General features: G+C 34.5%; 2 protein-coding genes across 4 annotated transcripts in view; both read right to left on the bottom strand.

Annotated features, from left to right (window-relative positions):
- Window positions 1-411: 411 nt before the first annotated feature.
- Window positions 412-15,547, bottom strand: LOC142325764 (uncharacterized). The gene is made up of 5 exons (XM_075367796.1): window positions 15,544-15,547; window positions 15,164-15,201; window positions 12,200-12,221; window positions 1,951-2,071; window positions 412-889 (listed from the first exon to the last, which is right to left on the bottom strand). The coding sequence occupies exons 1-5, from the start codon at window positions 15,545-15,547 to the stop codon at window positions 751-753; spliced, it is 324 nt and encodes a 107-aa protein (XP_075223911.1). The 3' UTR covers window positions 412-750.
- LOC142325471 (uncharacterized) overlaps window positions 14,194-22,377 on the bottom strand; it is a 47,481-nt gene continuing 39,297 nt past the window's right edge. For all 3 annotated transcript variants that reach the window (XM_075367278.1, XM_075367280.1, XM_075367279.1), the window contains one exon: window positions 14,194-21,545. In XM_075367278.1, the coding sequence (XP_075223393.1) occupies window positions 21,407-21,545 (139 nt within the window). In that variant the 3' untranslated portion in view covers window positions 14,194-21,406. The remainder of the gene's footprint in view (window positions 21,546-22,377) is intronic.

Here is a 22,377-nt window from a genome sequence, read left to right as displayed (position 1 = left end):
TAAAAATCTGGGATTAAGCTTCCCTCATTACCCCTAACGCATGAACAAAAGATCAATCGATAGGTAAGGATTTTCAAATACAGCCTATTTTGATGACATTGCCTGTACTAAATCAAAATCAAACAAACATGTTAACACAAGCCTTTATAGTGATATAAACATCAATGTTGTAAATTAAATACAACAAAGAATGCCATACTTACAGAATATTAATTAAACTGTTACCATTATAGAACTGCCGGCTTATTTAATTACAGAAATATAAAATTTAAATTATTCAATATTTAATACAAGTATACAGATTACTATAATTAGTAACTAACCACTAGTAACAATTCATAACTCAAAAAGACTGTATGTATGACAGATCATACATAGATCTGTTATCCATACAGTATCTAAATTCTGAGGTAGGAAGGTGTGAGTCATATTAGATTGAAATACATTCAGTCATAAATATTACACCTAAAACTAATATCTAAAATTAAAAAAAACAAACTACTTAAGAATCAACATTTAATCTCAAAAAAACCAAATCTAACTCAATTATGCCAGTTTAATCTCAAAAGAAGTAGCTTGGAGATTACTCATATGCACAAGTATATATATATATATATATATATATATATATACACTGATACATTATAATACGTAAATCAACATTACTTATGACTAAAATTAACTTAAAAATAAAAAGTTAAGTAAAGCGCATCTTTTTATAAAATATACAATATAGAGGAACAAGACTGATTATTGACTGTCGGCTGTTTCAGTTGATGCTGCAGTCTCATCTTCTCTTCTCTTTTTTTGTGGTGGTTCACTAACAGTGTCTATATCCCCCCTATCTATTGCATCACCACTATTGCTACATGCTTCATTACTTTCTTGTCTGAAAAGAAAAAAATTCTACAACTAACAGGATGAATTACATAACATTCAAAATACAATTTTACTTGCATATACAGCAATAATTAAATACTTTAAAAAGTATCCAAAATTAAAAAAAAATCACAAACTTTCAGTATGTACTTACAAAATTAAGTAGTTTGATTTTATGATGTTTTTGTTCAGGAATCATTAGACAAAGAAATTTAACTTTGTAACCTCAATTTCACAGCTTTAAGAGTTGTAAAAAATTTCAATAAAACTAATAGACCTAAATTCATTTCTACTGATAATTCTTCTGCAATTTCTAAGCTTACTGGAAATGAGCTCTATTGAGAACGGGTAATGAAAGAAAACAAGTCACTAACACCTACCCTTTACTCTGAAAAAAAGTTATGTAGTATCAAATAATATATTAACAATTACTGAACCTGTAGTACGGAGGTTTTTTCAGGATAGAAATCAGATGGCTTTACTCAATAAGAACTTCAACTATTATATTTAATTTGCCATCGCATAAGAGGAAACAAAATCTCTGGGAGTCAGTCTACAAAATCAATCTACAGATACAGAATGCACTGGCTCCATCATGACTGGCACCTTCTGACATCATTATGGTGAACTGCACTTGGAAAACTGATAATGGAGAAGGAATTGAGGGAAAGAAAAAAAGTAGGCGATGAGAAAAGATTATTTACTTTCAGGATTGATTGGGGTCATATATAATTTGGCCCAGGATTAAAATTCCAGACTTACTACGGACAGAAATCCTGTCTTCCAAGCCCTCGAATAAAAAAAAATGTAATTATAAGATGCAACACTTACATATCAACATGGCTTAACTAGACAGAAAACCCTTATGTTCTTAAACTAAGGGAACTGCTAATTGAAATTTTATATAACTGATTATTCTTTATTATCTGGTAGAGTACTAGCAATAAAGACTAATGGAAAAGACAAATTTATAAAAAAATAACTAACTACTGTCTTGATATTACTTGTCTTTTCACACAGTTATACTACACGAAAAAAAGACTACACTAAACATTAACAAACAACACTCACTCGATTGGTGAACAGTTTTCTGGGTACGGATATGGAGTCCAATCACTAGGCATTGTCGTTTCATCCTGTAGGTCAATATTCTGTTCTTGTGTTAAAATATCTTCAGTTGAACTTTCATGATCTGCAAATGACAAACAAATTGATTTTTTATTAAGTAAATTACATTAATCTAATTGACATTAATACATTCCAATAAACAAAATCGTAGAAATCAAAGCATTATATATGTAGTAATTAAATTTCCTTTTTCATTTATTTTAATTTTAACAATAATATCACTTTCTTCTTACTAGTTAACACCAATAAATAATTGCAGATGACAATTTTATTATTTTTTTTTTTTTGGTGGGTGGGTTTCTGGACAAAAGCACTTATATATATTTATCGTAATAAAAAAAAGATAAATCACATTATATATCTAAATTAAAATAATAAAATCAACATCTGCTTTACAGCATATGGCATGAATAGCTGAAATATACTACAGTAATTTAAATACTTGCATATAAATGGACGGCCCTAAGAAATCGTAAAACATAAGATAGCAACATTCCATTATCCCCTACAATAGTTCAAAAGTTAGCCCCTAGATGAAACTTGCAACACAATGCCTCCTAACAGATACAATCCACAAGGATGTGGTGCACTATTAGTTGGCAGTTGCAGTGAGTACAAAGGAGTGCATCTGTTTATATCATCAGATATCCACGAGTGATCCTAGTGTACTCTGTTTATAAATGGCAGATAACCTCCTCTTGTGATTTCTGCATGAGGAGTTCCAGTGAGACAGTGTTCTTAATTGGGCAAAGTTTATTGTTCATGGAATTCTCCCATTCACAATGAGAAACAAACAAGAACAGACAAGATCGTTAGAAGCAATGCAACTGGTAAAAGTAGGCTGAAAACAAGCCTTTTTTTCCTCACTATCTGCATGTTAATTGCTTGAAATTCCTATAAGGCTAGGGATCCAGCAGGGGCTAATTGTTTTATGTTTAGTCATTTGCAAAACAACACAATGATCTCACAGACAACAGGGTGTCTGGAGTGCATGTCATTAATCGCCTGTAAGGCACTCTTAGAATCTGAGCAAACAAGAACATGTCAAAATTTTTGGTTAATAACATGTAAAGCCTTAATAATACTATACAGTTCTACAACGAAAATATTGGTGATGCTGAGAAGGCCATGTACGTACTGTAGCCAACCATAAAACTACAACAGAATTAACGTTTTTAGAGCCAACCATATAAACTGTAACATCAGGATTCATGCTATTTATAACATTATAAAATACATTTTGTATGATAACTGGATTACTGTTCTTTTTATTACACTGACAAAGATGAAAGCAGTAATTAACAAGAGATGGCTGACATGGGGGTTAATAACGTGGAGTAACAGTAAAGACTGGAGGTAATTCTATATTTAGAGCTGATAAAAGGTGCTGAGCTCTGATGCGTAGCAGAGCAGAAGATCTCAACTGTTCCTGATATCGATTAACATGCTGGTTGAGAACATCTGCATCAAAGGTTGGATGAGTTGGTCGCGCTTTAATCCCAGCCACATTGGAGCATATAATCTGCTTCCAGCTATTGAAAGAGATGGCTGACCAATGTCCACCAGCAGACTTACCTTTCGCTTGAGCGAAACGAAACACACCCGTGGCAAGACAGATCAGGTAATGATGGACTGCATTAAACATCATTAGAATGGTGGCCCATGCCGACAAATAAGCTATGTGTAATCGAGAACAGACCAGAGCTCTGTAGAAGCGAAACATGCAAATACAATTGGCTCCCCAACGGTTGAGCAAATTTTTCAAGATGACTTCTAGCGAAACCCACAAGGACTAGGTATGCAGGGGGTGGCATGATGACCAAAACTGCCACATGGAGGGTGAATTTTCCTACAGGGTCAGGATGGCTCCCCAATGGTAATTAGATAAAACCCTCAGCATGTATAACATTTTTAGACATTTTACAATAAGTTCCTTCAAATGTTATCCACGTTAGTCGTTGGTCTAACCACATTACTAGAAATCTAACCCGTATGCACACTTCAACTGGTTCACCATGTAAATGAGTTCAGGGTCAGTCAACATGTTCCCTCAACTGGGAAAAGCAAATGTACTTTGTTTTTTTTCCGGGGAAAACATGAATCCATTACAATTATACCACGATTCTAAGCAGATTATTGTGTTTTGAAGCAGCCTCTCACCTGCAGCTAATGTTCTACATACTACGTAAATAGAAAAATCATCTACAAATAAAGAGCACATAACCGGTTTTCACACGCAGTTTGTTATACTATTAATGCTATGGCAAACAAAATAACACTAACGACACTTTTCTGCGGTACTCCATTTTCCAGTGTGAAACTTTTAGATACTGTCGTTCCATCTTGAATTCGAAAGGACTAACAACTGAGAAACGACTGATAAATGCAAGGAAATTACCTTGTTCACCCCATTCATGAGGTGTATTTAGGATTCCTCTCCTCTATGCCGTGTCATATGACTTTTGCAAATAGAAAAATACAGAAACTAGACGTTGGCGGAATAAAAAGGCGTTTTGTGTAGCAGCTTCCAGGGCAACCATATGATCAATAGATGATCTACCCTGCCGAGAACTTCATTGTTCTGGGGCAATTAGGGCATTTCTCTCAAGGTACCAAACTAGACGATGGTTCACCATTCATTCCATCATCACATACAAGTCACTGGTCAAGGAGATAAGATGATAACTTGTGGGGCATGATTTACCATACTGAATCCTGGTAAACATAAATATCTTTACCAGGTTTCAGTACGGGGATTACCAGTGCATCTAACTAAGAATCTGGAAACGCCTGATAAGAGAATATTCTATTATAGATACAAGTTGTAGTGCACTATCTGGGAGGTGTGATAACATACTGGGCCTGATATTATCATTTCCGGGGAATGTCATGAGAATTATTCAAGGCATACCTTAGCTCATAAGAAAAAGGTTTATTAAATTCATTTTGCACAGAAGGCACAGAGCATTTCAGTTGTCAATCTTCAATTGAAATTCCATAAAGCCCTACATCAATCTCTTACTGCCCGCCTGCAGTCTTCATCACATTAAGGAACAACAGACCGCCTTGGCTTTCCAGATTGTTAAAGAGATGGAATCATTCCCGTTATAGAGAATCTGTGTGTAAACTTGGCAAGCTGATAGATCGCACTACTGCTCTTGTCATAATCGATAAAGGAATTCTTGTATCCGATCCAGTCCGCTTTCTGAACCACTCATCTACGTGGTTGATTCTGAAACAAATCACTATTATTGACTAAAATTACAACCGGTCTATGACCAGATATGAAGCTCCAGGTATGATATGGGAGTACGGTGCTGAACAAATTGACAGATCAGTGCACAAAAATGTACCTCTCTCTTTTTCTGCTTTAGCCTCTGGAACTACCATAATGTATTACTTCAGAGGATGACATGTAGCAAAGTGTAATATTGTACAGTCTCATGAAATTGTACTTTATTAAAGATGGCATAACGTGTATAACCCATCGTTCAATAAGCAGATATATAAGTGCTGCCTCAGTCGATCAACTATATTACCTCGAGGAGAACATGACAATGAGCCCCAAGAATGGTGATGGGCGTTGAAATCGCCAATTACTATGGATGGTAAAGGAATTTGGAAAAAAAACTTGGTTGACAGATCATTCTCACTGATCAGAATTTGGAGGAAGATATAAATTACAGATATTAATATTGAATGGTACTGATAGGCAAGACATACGCAAATGTCCTCAAGAAAGTAAAGGAGTCAGTAACACAAGAGGAGATGGGACAGATACTGTCTCTCAGAAAAGACACTTGTGAAAAACTATGCAACAGGGTAAAAGGTGCCCAAAAAGCTGAGAAACAAAAGAGGGCCCTATGAGACAGTGCCGCAGAGTTGCAGGTGGTCATAAGGTCTAGGAATACCCGTAAAAGGGGATTGTGCTTATAAAATATAATGATACTGAGACAACTATAGACAAATAAAAACAGCAGTGACCCGCATAAATGGGAAAACAGATGATGAATTTAGAATAACTTCCGTCCGCCCGGCCTACAGCACAACGCAGAACGCTATGGTGATAACCACGTAACGTGCAGCAATGAAACTAACAGAGGCAAGAATTAAAATCGGATGGGTTCACTGCCGGAAATATATGAGACTCGTGGGAAGTGTTTTAGGTGCTGGGCAGAAGGACGTGTCTCTTCTGAATGTAAAGGAGTAGACAGGGCACACCATGTTGTAACTGCAGTCTACCGGGATATAAGCAATCAGAATGTAGGCAGATAGCGATGTGTCTTATATGTGGTAAGGAAGGCCACAGAACCAAGAAATGTGTGCCCTCAAGTTGTGCAGCATCAACTGCAGAAGATTCTGCAGTTTAATGCTAATCGCAGCCGGAGATCAATGAATCTGTGCTGGGAGACATCTATTAATGAAGAGGTAGAGGTTCTCCTGGTATCTGAGCCAAACAATGACGACTGAACCAGTGTGGCTACTAGATAATAAGCGAAATGCGGCTATCGGTTTTCCGGAACCGGGTATTCCGATGCTACGTAACAGAGCAGGAGACGGCTTTGTGTGGACGGACCTGGGTGGGGTGGTGGTTTTTTTAAGCTTCCACTCCCCCAACACTGACAGTGAGTGCTTCATACCGTTTTTGGACGATCTGTGTGATGAAATCCGCAGATACAGAGACAGAGAGTTGTTAATCACAGGAGATTTTAACGCAAAATCTCCGGATTTCACCGGTGATGTGACTGACCAATCTGCGTGGACAGTATCTCAATGACCGAATTAACTCGCTGGGACTGATTTGTGTAAACGGATATGGTGCTACATTTGAAAGAGGTAACTCAAGGTCAGTTATCGATCTCGCGTTTGTAACGACGGAGCATGTAGGTAGATGCAAAAATTGGAGGATCTTGGAAACTGAAACTCTCGGGTGAGCAGGAAAGCTACAACACGATTGATCACGTCAAGATCATGTTTTATACGATTTGCTAAGAACATAAGGTAACGGTGGGTTCAAATGAACACTCCGAATAAACTAATGGAGATGTTGTTGAGGAATGTTCCCAATCGGGCGTGACGGTCTAACTAACAAAGAAAAGACATACATTTTGATGGAACGGAGAGTTACAACAACTACATAGCAAAGTTTGTGCACCTCGGAGGAAGTACCAACGGGCTAACAGAGGGGCAGATATGCACTGCCAGGAGCGAGCAATGTTAGAATATACCACGGCCAGGTACGAATATAAATTGACCATAAAGAGAGTAAAGGAGACTTGTTGGAAGCAACTCTGTGCCAGCATAGATGATGATCCCTGGGTCCAGGGCTATAGGATCGTAACCCGTAAACTTGAAAGCAGACTCCCGGCACTAACTGAGAACCAAGTGCGGGAGTGCCTGCGGGACCTGTTCCCCAAAGGTAGGGTCCCGTTGAGAGAAGAACTAGCTGCTGACGGAATGGTTCCATTCAGAAGAACTCATCGTGGCCAGGAGGAAGATAAGACTGCATAAAAGCCCCCTCCCGATGGTGTACCAGTTGAGATGGTGCGGTTGTTGGTTGACTTGGCGCCTGTAGAGATACTAGGGAGAAGGCAAAGTCGACTGGAAGAAGGCAAAGCTAGTGTTGATAAAGAAGTCTGGAGAAAAAAATACGTCGAGGTCATATCGACCGATTTGTTTAATTAATAACTGTTGTGAACTATTCGAACGGATGTTAGAGACTAGACTTCGGACCAGCATAGAAAACCTCGGGGGATTAAGCCCACGATAATACGGATTTAGAACGGTCGGTCGACAGTTGACGCTGTAAAAGAAGTCATCCGGATAACAGACGAGGCAGCCAGAGGAACATGGCAAACAAGAGAGATACCAGCTGTAATTTTATTGGATTTTTTAAACACTTTCAATAGTTTGAGTTGGGAGGCGATTTTTGCTGCACTTCGAGATCGAGGAGTTGAGGGTTACCTGAGGAAGATTATCCAAAGGTACCTTCAGGACCGTTTTGTAATTTGTTATCAAGAAGGGATTGGAGTAAAGCGAAAGGTTATGCGCGGGTTTCTCAGGGGTTCGTCCTAGGGCCCCTATTATGGTGTTTGGTGTATACGACTAGATTATCCCGAAGGCGTAACAACACTGGCTTTTGCTGATGACTTGGTCTTAGTTGTAAGGACTAAGACCGAAGATAAGGTGGCAGCTGCGGGAAATTCAGTGCTCGAGATGGTAAGAATATGAATATCTGAGAAAAAATTACACCTCTCTGGTGATAAGTCTGGAGTGATATTGATGACAGGAAAAAGGCGGATAGAGCCAGTCCCTGACCGGCCACGAGGGATTCAGAACGTTCTTGTATGCGAGGCAAGAGCAGAAAACGAGGAATGCCTCTACTGCAGGGAGATCGATATCCCCAATCATGTCGTTTTTCAACGCCATAGGTTTTCAGGTACAAATATTGACATCACCATTGGTAGGGACATCCTTGGCAAGATTCTTGACTGGTCTGTGGTCGACGACTGTTCTAGCAATCACCGGTTGATACTTTTTGAAATAGCAGATAAGCTGCGCGATGGCCATGAGGGACACTTTTATGTTTACCTGGGGCGCTTCCTGCATAGGAAGGCGGACTGGCCGAAATTCTCCTCTTTGTTAGAGTCCAGACTGGAGATTATTTCTCGAGAACTTGACGGCCCCTATTAGATATCCTGGCAGAAAATTTACTTCTGCGATGGTGGCGGCGGCTGAAGCCGCCATTCCTAGAGGCACTGGCCGGGAACGTATATCTGGTTGATGGTCTCGGAATCTGACAGCAATGAAGCAGTCTGTGAATCGAGTCAGAAGGGCTGCGCAAAGAGAGGGTGATCCCGATCGGCATGCGGCCCTAACTGCGGATTACCGCAGAAAGGGGGCTAGGTACTTTCATAGAATTCGGTCCTCCAAGCATAATTCCTGGCGTTCCTTCGTTCAGGAGCAAGGGAATTCAGACCCTTGGAGTGTTGTTCTATGGACATAATCGCAGGAAAGATATCCTCTTGTCAGCTTTGTCGACCCGCGAGGGTGTGGTAATTGATAAGGACCGCGTCCTTAACATTTTGCTGAATGATTTGCTCCCGGATGACACTATGGTGGGTGAGGTTTCATACCACCGACGGGTCAAGCGGGAAGTCGCGATTCTCGAGACCGACTTACAATCTTCTGAGATCACTGAGACAGAAGTGCGTAAAGTGATCTATAGTATGCCACGACACAAGGCCCCTGAATATGATTGTATCACAGTGTAGCTCCTCGTCCGAGCGCTTCGAGTAGTCCTTGATCCTCTACCTAGAATATATAATAGGTTGCTCTTCGCCGGCCACTTTCCGGCTTGTTGGAAGCGTGAAGACTTGGTGTTGCTGTTCAAAGGTGGCGACAAAGATGCTACTGTTAGTTCTTCTTACCGTTCACTAATGCTCTTGACTGATATTGGCAAGGTCCTATATTTGCGTATTAATATTAGATTGGTCAATGATCATCTGCTAATAGACAACACCAGTATGGTTTCCGACCGGGCAAGAGCACTGAGGATGCCATAATAAAGATGATGGATATAGCTTCACCAGTTATGTAAATATCTATTAGGGATTTATCTGGACATATCCGGGAGTCATTTAATAACTTATGGTGGCCCTCTGCCCTGTTTCAGATGCAGAAGCGTAAGTGTATACAAAATGAATTAGAAATGCACTCAAGTTATTTCAGCCATCGGACTGTTTCCGTGCGTGATGGCGGCCCGGAGGTTCTTAACTAAAGGATGCCCTCAGGGCAGTGTCTGAGTCCCCTTCTTTGGATCATAAAATTTCGATTCATATTGCGTTTAAGGTTGCCATGTGATTGTCGTATCGTCGCTTATACTGACGACACGCTCCTACTGATTGAAAGGGATTCGCGTACCGAGGTAGAGTTCCGAGCTGCTCATACTTTTGAGACACTCCAACATAAGATGATTTTCAGCCCACAGAAAACCACAATGATGTTGCTTAATGGCCGATTGGCTGCTTCCCGATGAATCCGAGTTCGAATGGCTGGTCTCCCTATTTGGTACGTTACGGCTTAAAAATGCCTGGGTGATATCCTTGATGAAAGTTTTCGGTTCAAGGAACACCTACAAAATGTGGCCAAAACGGCTGCTGATGCTTTTTATGGAATCCACAGAGTCATTAATTTAGATTGGGGGTTTAATTACTGTACCATGAGTATCCTTTACAAAGGTGTCAGTGAAGCTATTATGCTGTATGCTGCGTCTGTCTGGGCTCACTGCTTGGCTTTTAGGTATTGCAGGACATTTTGTTACCGGCTCAGCGACTCCTCTTGCTGACTGTTATAGGTGGTTATAGAACTGTCTCGCGGGTGTTATAGCCGGAGTCAAGCCAATTGATATCGTGGCTAATGAGCGTAGATAACGCTACATTTCCAAGGTAAATAACCTATTGACGTCAGAACGAAAGTAGGAGATTGAAGACCGGGGATCTTGCGTCTTGGCAGGTCAGGTGGAACGAATCCCCCACAGGTCGCTACACGTATGGTATATTTCCTATAGTGTCTGATTTAGATGCGATTGGATTGGTCTCCCCCAATCGGTATATCATACAGTTTCTCTCTGTGCATAGTGCCTTTCGGGCGAGTTTGGCTAAATTTCATTTGGTGGATTCGAGTCAATGCCCGGAATGTGGGACTGATGATACAGTGGACCACGTACTCTACATCTGTCCCAGATACAAGGTCGAACGTTCACAAGGTGTTAGGAAACTTGAGAAAATGCATTCCTTTCTGGATCTCCGTATTAACTGGATGATCCGCGAGGAGTGGTCTATAGTGGCTGGTTTTCTTCGCGCCCTTGCGGTGTGTAGGTCTGCAGAGGGAGTTTAATCGGAGTACTCGATCATGATAGGATCCCGGATGGCTAGGGTTCCGGCGTAGGCATGGGATTGGTTGGAGGTAGGCGCATTGGCATTGTGCCACGGTTATATTTAAGTTGTTTGTGATTCGATTTGTGGCTCCCGCTGGTGGGGGTGGCCGCGCCGCCGGGGTATGGTAGCTCATGTGACCGGGGGCGTAGCTTCGTTCCGCCAGTGGCGGTCCTGATCGTGACCTCGTAATGCCACGCGAGACTCCATGATGGAAACAGGTGGTGGTGCGGGATTTGTCCCCGGCTCCTGCGCGGATCGGAATGAGGTTACGTTCCCCTTGGTAGGTGACTTAAATTGGTCGACTTATTTGGGTGTTAGTCTGAATTTCTGTGTTGCGTAAGATATAATTCGGTTAGTAAGAGTGTAACACTGATTACGTTTCAACTCATTCGTTTTCTGTGTGGCATTCACAGTCACGAACGGTGCTGACAAATCTGAACTAGGCGCGAGGTTCGCGCTTCTGCGGTTTCTGTCAGTTAGTTTGAGGAAATTATGTTAGGTTGGATGTCCGTTTGAGACCTATGTGAAGGTAAACTTTTATTTGTATTTTACTGATGCAAATGTCTACCGAGGCATTTACATCAATGGTATCCCGACCGAGGCCTGGCTGATGACTGTGAGATATAATCAGTTAGAGGGTCTAAAGACGACCTCCAGTAAAGCCCCTCAGGGCTCGGAACGGAGGGGGTGGTGTGACGACCTGTAACGTCACAAGGTGGAGTGTCTTCCCCCTACGGGGTTGGGATGCTGTTTTTGCAATTTATTAATGTAATTATTATTACTAATTATAATTTCTAACATAAATAGCTTATTACCGTTACTTTAATCTAATAACCTTGCATGTATGAGACATCAGTCAGATTTCTTCAAAACCTCTTAATGATTTGTCATTAACATATGTGTTAATAGCTCAGGTTGGCTGTACTTAGTTTAATTATAGGCTGGATCCCCCAGATATGGTTGGCACTACTTGAATAAAAAACACAATATGCTTGATGTATTGAATATAAATTTATTCAACAACCAACATGTAATAATCTAATAATCACTTTTGCTCAAATTTGCACTACACTTCACAACATTCTACCATGTACCTTCTCTTGTCTACCACATTCACTCCAGGACTCTCACCCCACCAAGGCTACACCATACACAGAAGTACCTACACAAAACCCACACATAAATGCTCCAACAATATAGTTAGCATTTTAAGCGCATATATTATATTTTGTAAGCTGTTTTTATTGTCTTACCTTTGTCAACATAATTTGTAAGCTATAAATAAACAATACTAGACAAAGAATTAAATCATATCATAGTCACATATTATGACATCACGTCTAATACTAATACATTTCCAACACTCACATCTGGATTTTCCTGGACAACCTCAGAGATGTAAGTGACAAACTCTGTGAACATTTCCACCTAGATATTTTGCTGATGGAAGGCCGCTATAAAGGGAAATGGAATACTAACATGCTAGCCGCTTACTGTTGGACATTAATTCGTGATGTGTCCGAGGCTATTTATAAAAGCAAAATCATTCTAACACAGGTATGACCATGCAAAATTATAAATTTTATAGATTTTAACTAATATCCCTTAATTTTTTTTTAAACTTAATTTATTTAAAACTAAGATTGATAGAAAAATTATATCTACAGATCTGTAATGTACACAAAAAATAATTCAAATAATGGTATCACACTTGGAGAAAAGTTAAAAAAAAATCTTTTTGTCTATCAGTGTAATGGTTTGTGGATAAAACACCATTACAAATTTATAATTTTGCATGGCCATACCTGTGTTAGAATGATTTTGCTGATGCTTTTCTGTTATAAATAGCCTCTGGCACATCACGAATTAAATCCTAGATTGTAACAAGTATTCAAAATAATTCTTAAGTAAGAGTTCATGGCATCTACATTAAATATTCAAAGGAATATTTCCTTCGACTTCTTTCTCTGCAATAATGAGACTCCCAAACATTAAATACTATTAATAAATTTCTTGACATTCTATTTTTGATAAAAGAAAAGAAATAAATATATTTAATTTTCAGAAATTATTTCAAATTATAATCACATTTATAAATCACAGGTGATTGTGAAATAGTTTTTTTTTCATTAATTTCTTTTTAATCATGAACTTTGCATTTTTAATTTTTAGAGTGCATCCATCAATTATTCTATTTTTGAAATAGGAAACGTAAAAAAAATATCTAGGAAAGCCTGCAAACATCAAGCACCTTTTCCTTATAAAATCTCTGAACAAAATTGTTGGCTTGGGTTTTTGAGGGTAATTTTTTAATTTTGTTCCTTCTTTGATTATACTGGTCTTCATTGTCTTATATTACAAATATAAATTTCAACATGGTTTATAATAAACTGATTTTATTATTGCAGTATTTAGATTCCATAGTGATAATGTATGTATTTAAAATATAATAACACTACTCATAGTGTAAAATTAGGGAGGCCTAGATTCATATAATACATGACATGAAATTGATCATGAATTTTGTTTCCTAATGAACACCTTTAGGCCCAACTTCTGTTGTAGCAGCTATCCAAAGGATTTCAATATTATTTACAATATGTGGGTTGAAGCAGAGACTGGAAGTCGGATGCATCATCTAATACCATCAATAAGGACCTGGATCAACAGGGGACATGGGGAGGTGAATTTCTGTACGGTCCAGTGGCTTTCGGGCCATGGATCGTTTGGGATCTACCTCCATGCCAGAAGAAAGTGTGTATCAATGATGTGCAAATATTGCGAGGGTACAGATGATAGGCAAGAGAGAAGCCTAAGTATTTTATTAGCATTTGTCAATTAATTTAGATTTTGTAACCACTGTATGTGCTAAACATTTTATGGTATTTAATTCTTGATTGTAATTCTTTTAGAAATAGATAAATAAGATAAACTGGTGAGCATGTACCTGAAGGTAGTGATTAAGTCACATTTAAATTGATTACATATTCAAATTCCTTGCTGGGAAGATTTACTGTGGAATCCATTGGTAACTAACTAACCTTTTTTGGATTATGAGTTGTGATTCTAGTCCCCTCATATTATTTATTATAGCCTCATATATTAAATATATCACTTAAAAACTAAATGAATTAACTGGAGTTAAAAACCTAATTTTTAACTTAAAAATTAATAATAACTTGAAGTTAAAAATTAGGTTTTTAACTCCAGTTAAATAGGAAAACGATAAGTGAAATGGAACCTCATATTAAATGTAAAACGTTTTTAGGTATCAATGTAGTAGGCAATCCACCACTGTAGTTAGTTAGTTCTTAGATGGCGCCACTGAAATGCTATATTGAAATAAGCAAATAAATAAGTAAAATTATAAATATAATCTTACCAAAGTTAACCTACGCTCGCTTCACTCGCTAGTCAAGGTTAGCAAGCAAAGACAGCACATTACATTTATAATTTTATAATTTCAATAGTGTTTCAGTGGCGCCACCTAAGAACTAACTAACTACAGCGGTAGATTGCCTACTACACTAATACCAATTTTTATTTAAAAAAAAAATTATTTAAATAATTTACAGAATCTGTATATAATACAGAAAAAAAACAATAACTATTACAAAAACATATAATAAATTAATAATTTAACAGCAAATACAAAAATCACTTAAAATAACCTTAATAATATATTGTATTCAAAATGTACATTTAAAAATTACCAAAGCAAAACACTAAGAACTGTAGTTTAAATCTTAAATTTTTTATAGAATGTTTTCGGAGTTAATCCTCTAAGTTCAGTTTGAAGGTATATAATACAGATGAATATTAAAAAACATTTTTGTCATAAATAGAGAGCTATGCTATATACTACACTTTATACATCTGTTGTAATGAAAAATTCTTAAATTCCTTAATAAAAATTATTGTCATATTTTATTTCATGAATGCTACAATTGGTGTAATTATTTTTATATTCTCATTTGGTCCTAAAAAGTTGCATGGATATTCAATTTTTTTTTTATAAAGTATATAGAATTTAGCATGCAGAAAATTCTGCATACTAGATTCTAAATACTTTGAATGTTAAATGTTATTTTATTTTTCAGTTATGAATTATACTGATATTATTTCAAGTATAATCTGTTAATTCCAGATATTATACATTATATGAGGTCATGACTGGTATGCTAAGTGTGTGCTACCTTTGAATAGTACACACTTACCATACCAGTCATGATTTCATATAACATAATCATAATACCTGAAACAAAATAATATTAGTATAATTAATAACTTACTTAAAATAGAGCTATCTCTCCTTTGGTAGAGCACTGGTGTAATAACAATTACAATAATGCAATACCATAAACTACATCACTAAAAAAGAACTTAGAATAAAATATTTTCCAGGCCTTTCTGTATTAAATTAGTATTTTTACAAGTTCTTTTAATTTTTACACTATAGTGATAATGTTATCCACATCAATAAGATCAAATGTTGCATTCAGATGCATATATAATTTTCTAGTACAAAAATTGGTTCATAGCAATTAAAACATACTTAAAAGTTTTTTTTTTTTAATTCTGGCAGTATTTTACTTACCCATTTTGCCTTATAAGTAATATTAATAATGAATTCAAAAAGGCACATATAACAATATCAAACATAAACATTTCATAAAGAAAATAAAAAATTACAATAAATAATATGTAACAGTTTTATATACAAAGTCCAGCATGCTTGACCTTAATAACAATGATAGTACTTATTCATCCTTCAATTTTTTTTAAAAATTCCTTTAAGAATAACAAGTGGCAAGGGGCAGGTTTCAGAATCTCCAGTTCACTGTTCCCTAATAAAATATATATAAAATTATTAACTGAATCCTTAAGAGAAAGATCGAGACAATAAAAAACTTGTAACAAGCTCATTACAAAAACAAGTAGTAGGAGAAATATTGCTAGTTGCTGTTTTACAGAAATCCGGTTCAAATGAAGCTAGAATTAGAAAATGCGAAGAAAAAGTTTTGTTAAGTGGACACAAAAATGTTACTGCACTTATTACTAATTCACGATTGGTTGAATCATAACACGTATTTGTCCTTAATACTGCTTGGTAATGCTATATTGGCAGCCTTTATAAAAAAAAGCTATCTCAACCTTTCTCTCAAGTAGTTTCTATTTCTGGATAAACTATACTTAAAATTTTAATCACTCAAACAGAGTTTTATAATCTATTATTATTTAGTTTTATTATTTCCAATAAAATCTTTTTTTCTAATAAAATAAATACACGACAGAGTACGCTCAAAAAAATCCTTTGGTAAGAACATAATCCATAGTACAAATATTTAAAAAAATATAAAAGGTTTTATAAAAAAGAACTACTCGGGGGAAATTTATTTTCATAAAGTGACTGAAATATTGACAACATTTTTGCACAATTTCAACTTCTCTTCTGAAGCTACAATTTGAAACCTGGCCATTCATTTTCAACAATAACAACTTTATAATGTTCCCAAACATCTTATATGTTATGAAATGTGACATGCTGCCATGTGTTACAAAAACAGTTATTACACAGTCAAAGAAAAGAAAAACTCTCACATATAAATTAAATAATACTACTATGATTACTATTAATAATAAATTATATTTTAGCAATTGGTAACCCTGTTATTTTATCTAATTAATGTAAGATTCACAAATATAGAGATTTACATAAAAAGTACTTTAAATGAATCTACAATTAAACATCTGAAATAAAAGTATAATTGATATTATTATTATTACTTCTATTCTACTCTCAGAGGAAATAAAAAAATACTGTTTTACTACCTACGGACAGATTCTGACAATATAAATACCAAATAATATTGAGATAATTCCTAAACACAATTTCAAAACCTGCATTACTTACATAAAATCTATACCTAAACTTTTATTTTTTCATACTGTAAGATCAATTTTTTTATCTGCACGTATAATTAATTTATAATCATGCAATTACAAGGTTTAAATACATTTTTTATCAACTAAACACATTAATACAATGAATATAAAAATGGGGTAAGGGTTAATTTTTTAAAACTATAATTGTTAAATAAAACTATAATTATTTCCTATGAATACATTTCTTTACCATTAAAGAAGTTGATATTCAAATTTTATGGATTAATTAATACATAAAAACTGATAAAATTACTATTAGATTAATTTTTTTAAAACCTCCCATACAAAATGGTACAAATGAAAACAGTAAAAGGTTAAAACTATCTACACTAATAAATAAAATAACCTAGAAAAATTATTATAAAGGAACACCATTAAAGTGGGGAACAGGTCTTTTTAATGTTTCTTGGTAAGGTTAACAAGGAGAATTTACACAGTTTAATGGAAAATAGAATACTTTGATTTAATTTCTGATGTATTTTTAATTTATCCAAAGTTTTGTTATTTTTCTATATAATTATGCTTCAGCAATAATTATTATTATATAAGGTAATTTGAATAATGTCAAACAATTCTACTGCAACGAAAGAATAAAAAAAAATTAACTAATGAACACTATCCAATACAGATTTAAACTTTGTGAATAATAATAAAAACTATCCTTGTCTACATAACCTTTGTACAATATTGACAATGACATCAATTAATTTATTTTAACATAAATTTAATCAACAATCGAAGCAGTCATATATTGTTTCTATGATTACACTGACTGTACTAGGAACGAACTATATATACACAGTCTAACATAATTTCAATAGAAAACAAAATAAATCAGAGCACAACTCACAACATTACTGAATTTCTTTTAACTTCACATGTATGAATAAAATATTATTTCACGGACCAGAAAGAGGTTAAAAAACAACCATTCATTCAATAAAGAGACTGTTAAAAATGCAACATGTAAACATAACTGTGAACTTATGCTTTAGAATAAAGCATAAGTTTAAAGCACTTTAACTAATATATTTTTTAAATTATCAATACTAATTTCAGAAACATATGAAATGTTCAATTACATATAAAAAAAATCTCAGTCTTTTATAAACAATTTTAAATTATGACTTAGATAATGTTTTTATTTAACAATAAATGTATCTATATAGTTAACAGTACTGTACTGAAGAATAAATTATGTTTATATAAAAAAAGTACATAATAAAACCTAATGCTCTTTTAAAATCTAAAAATCTCTTTAATTACAATTCTAAAAAATAACAATATATTTTTCAGATTAAAAGTCTTTTATCAGCAGTTTAATAAAATTATAGTTATCATTACACGCATTAATCAGTGACCATAAAAAATTACAGATTTAGTATAATTGGTTGTATTATACTATAGATACATTGGTTGTATCTATAAAATACAACCAATGAAATCTCTTATTTGCAAACCCGAGTTTGGGCAGTTGTGGGTTTTTGTGTTTAAGTTAATTTTCAAAATCATTGTTGCACAGTGATTCTTTATTTACACAGTGTTTCAGTGTATTTTATTTAATAGTATAACAAAAATTTTAGAGTATTAAGTTATTACATTTAAATGTTTCACAGCGTGCGCGCATGCAGCATAATTTAATGGTCAACTCAAAATTCACTAGCCTAGAGTACATTCCAGTAGAGCAAAATGTTAATAATTTGAATACCTTTTACAGGTTACACTTAAATGCCAACATAGCATTTATATTTCTTGAATATATGTTATACAGAAATAAAAAACCTTTCATAAGCTCAGAACTATACACAAGTTGTTTGTATCATTTTTACAGATCATATAATTTCCCACTGCAATTAATGTTTTTCTACTTTAACAAGCTTTTGTGAGGCATTTTATAAATGTAAACAGACTTTTAAAGCTGAAATTTAATTCATAAGAAACAATTTTTAAGTTATACTTTTTAATAGCGAGACAAAGTGTTGTAATACAAAACAGAAATATATGTTTCAGTGACTGCAGCAGGTGATATAATAATAATTTTATTTTAAATGTGGGCAGTCAAAAAATAAAAACGTTCTATTAACGTTCTAAAAAATAGAACGTTCTATTAAGACTTATGCAAGACTTTTTTTTAAGCTTAAACAGGAACTGTGTCTTCACTTTAATGATATTCTTCTTTTGTAAAACTAATATTGAGAATGAACCTCACACTGGTCAAACAGTTCATTGTCACTGATTAGAAGTACCAAAAGAAGGTGGATGAAGCTAGGTCAACTGTAAATTTAGTGTGATAAAGACATTAAAACACCTTAGTAAATGTGTTTAGAGTGTTTTACAATCCACAGAGCTGATAATTCTACAACATGATAATGCTCAGACACACATCAATATATGTAACCACTGAGGTTCTTGAAAAGTTGAAATGTGAACCTATTCCACACCCTACATATTGACTAAATCTAATGCGTGTAGAAGAAGTGAAGATCACTTCTTTCTGCAAATAATGGGAATATTAATGATATTTAATTCCCCAAGGCTGATGAACTGAAAGATGTTTTCAGGGAGATTTTTTTTGGGGTTTTCTGGGTGAAAAATGTTTCTGCATTATCATTGCCCAGACACAATATAATTTTTATAATAGATAAAGATACATCACATTATACATGCCAACTAACATAACAAAAAAAAAAAATAACCATCTGCTTTACGGCAATTGCCATAAATAGCTGACTCACTGCAGTATTTCAAATACTTGAATGTAAACAGACAGGGCTCTAAGGAAACGTAAAACTTAACATAACATTTCATTATCCTCTAGAATAGTTTCCATGTTAGCCCCTAGGTTAAATTTAAGATGCAGAGCCACATAACAGTGGATGTAGTTTTATGCCATATTTGTTACATTTGACTATCTCTTTTCATTTTTAAGTTATGAGTGACTTCATTACATTTCAGCCACCTCTCATACTCGTATGGGTTATAAACTAATAAATACGTATCATACAAATTATTATTCCTAAAATACCGAAATATGTGTATACGAATTATTACAGTCAATTTGTATTTTTATTTGAAATTCCTTACCAACAGATTGATGTTTTTTACATATGTTAGGGGAGATGAGGGAAGCTTAACTCCAGATTTTTAACATCCCCCTCCCATAGATTTTTGAAAACTCAAAAAGTTTTTGAAATGCGTTTTTCTCTGAACCTATGCATTTTAGAGAAAAGTTTTTCAAACAAAACATGTAGAGGACATTTTCCTCTACAATTAATGTCTTTTAAGTTATGCCGTATAATTTGAAATTGAAATACTAGGTGGCGCTGAAGTTGTAAAAAACATGTTTTTTCGGTTTTTTCACAGGAAAAAATTGTTTTTCCTCTGTATTGCATTTGGAAAAGTTGTTAATCTCAAAAAAACAGACAACCTTTATTTAATCAATTTTCTTGTACGAATTACCGTTTTGGAACTGTAGCTTGTGAAAGTGTGAAAATGTTGTGAATTGGGCACGTGTCTAACCGGTCTACTCGTTTACAACATTTTTTACAACTTCAGCGCCACCTAGTATTTCAATTTCAAATTATACGGCACAACTTCAAAGACATTAATTGTGGAGGAGAATGTCCTCTACATCTTTTGTTTGAAAAACTTTTCTCTTAAGTGCATAGATTCAGAGAAAAACGCATTTAAAAACTTTTTGAGTATTTCGAGTTTTTCAAAATTCTATGGGAGGGGGATGTTAAAAATCTGGAATTAAGCTTCCCTCATTACCCCTAACGCATGAACAAAAGATCAATCGATAGGTAAGGATTTTCAAATACAGCCTATTTTGATGACATTGCCTGTACTAAATCAAAATCAAACAAACATGTTAACACAAGCCTTTATAGTGATATAAACATCAATGTTGTAAATTAAATACAACAAAGAATGCCATACTTGCAGAATATTAATTAAACTGTTACCATTATAGAACTGCCGGCTTATTTAATTACAGAAATATAAAATTTAAATTATTCAATATTTAATACAAGTATACAGATTACTATAATTAGTAACTAACCACTAGTAACAATTCATAACTCAAAAAGACTGTATGTATGACAGATCATACATAAATCTGTTATCCATACAGTATCTAAATTCTGAGGTAGGAAGGTAAGTTGTGAGTCATATTAGATTGAAATACATTCAGTCATAAATATTACACCTAAAACTAATATCTAAAATTAAAAAAAACAAACTACTTAAGAATCAACATTTAATCTCAAAAAAACCGAATCTAACTCAATTATGCCAGTTTAATCTCAAAAGAAGTAGCTTGGCGATTACTCATTACTCATATGCACAAGTATATATATATATATATATATATATATATATATATATATATATACACTGATACATTATAATACGTAAATCAACATTACTTATGACTAAAATTAACTTAAAAATAAAAAGTTAAGTAAAGCGCATCTTTTTATAAAATATACAATATAGAGGAACAAGACTGATTATTGACTGTCGGCTGTTTCTGTTGATGCTGCAGTCTCATCTTCTCTTCTCTTTTTTTGTGGTGGTTCACTAACAGTGTCTATATCCCCCCTATCTATTGCATCACCACTATTGCTACATGCTTCATTACTTTCTTGTCTGAAAAAAAAAAAATTCTACAACTAACAGGATGAATTACATAACATTAAAAATACAATTTTACTTGCATATACAACAATAATTAAATACTTTAAAAAGTATCCAAAATTAAAAAAAAATCACAAACTTTCAGTATGTACTTACAAAATTATGTAGTTTCATTTTATGATGTTTTTGTTCAGGAATCATTAGACAAAGAAATTTAACTTTGTAACCTCAATTTCACAGCTTTAAGAGTTGTAAAAAATTTCAATAAAACTAATAGACCTAAATTCATTTCTACTGATAATTCTTCTGCAATTTCTAAGCTTACTGGAAATGAGCTCTATTGAGAAGGGGTAATGAAAGAAAACAAGTCACTAACACCTACCCTTTACTCTGAAAAAAAATTATGTAGTATCAATTATGTAGTATCAAATAATATATTAACAATTACTGAACCTGTAGTACGGAGGTTTTTTCAGGATAGAAATCAGATGGCTTTACTCAATAAGAACTTCAACTATTATATTTAATTTGCCATCGCATAAGAGGAAACAAAATCTCTGGGAGTCAGTCTACAAAATCAATCTACAGATACAGAATGCACTGGCTCTTCACCTTCTGACATCATTATGGTGAACTGCACTTGGAAAACTGATAATGGAGAAGGAATTGAGGGAAAGAAAAAAGTAGTCGATGAGAAAAGATTATTTACTTTCAGGATTGATTGGGGTCATATATAATTTGGCCCAGGATTAAAATTCCAGACTTACTACGGACAGAAATCCTGTCTTCCAAGCCCTCGAATAAAAGAAAAAATGTAATTATAAGATGCAACACTTACATATCA

Source organism: Lycorma delicatula, chromosome 5, assembly GCF_047948215.1.
Source record: "Lycorma delicatula isolate Av1 chromosome 5, ASM4794821v1, whole genome shotgun sequence".
NCBI lineage: Eukaryota > Metazoa > Arthropoda > Insecta > Hemiptera > Fulgoridae > Lycorma > Lycorma delicatula.
This window is presented reverse-complemented; position numbering and strand designations above follow the sequence as displayed.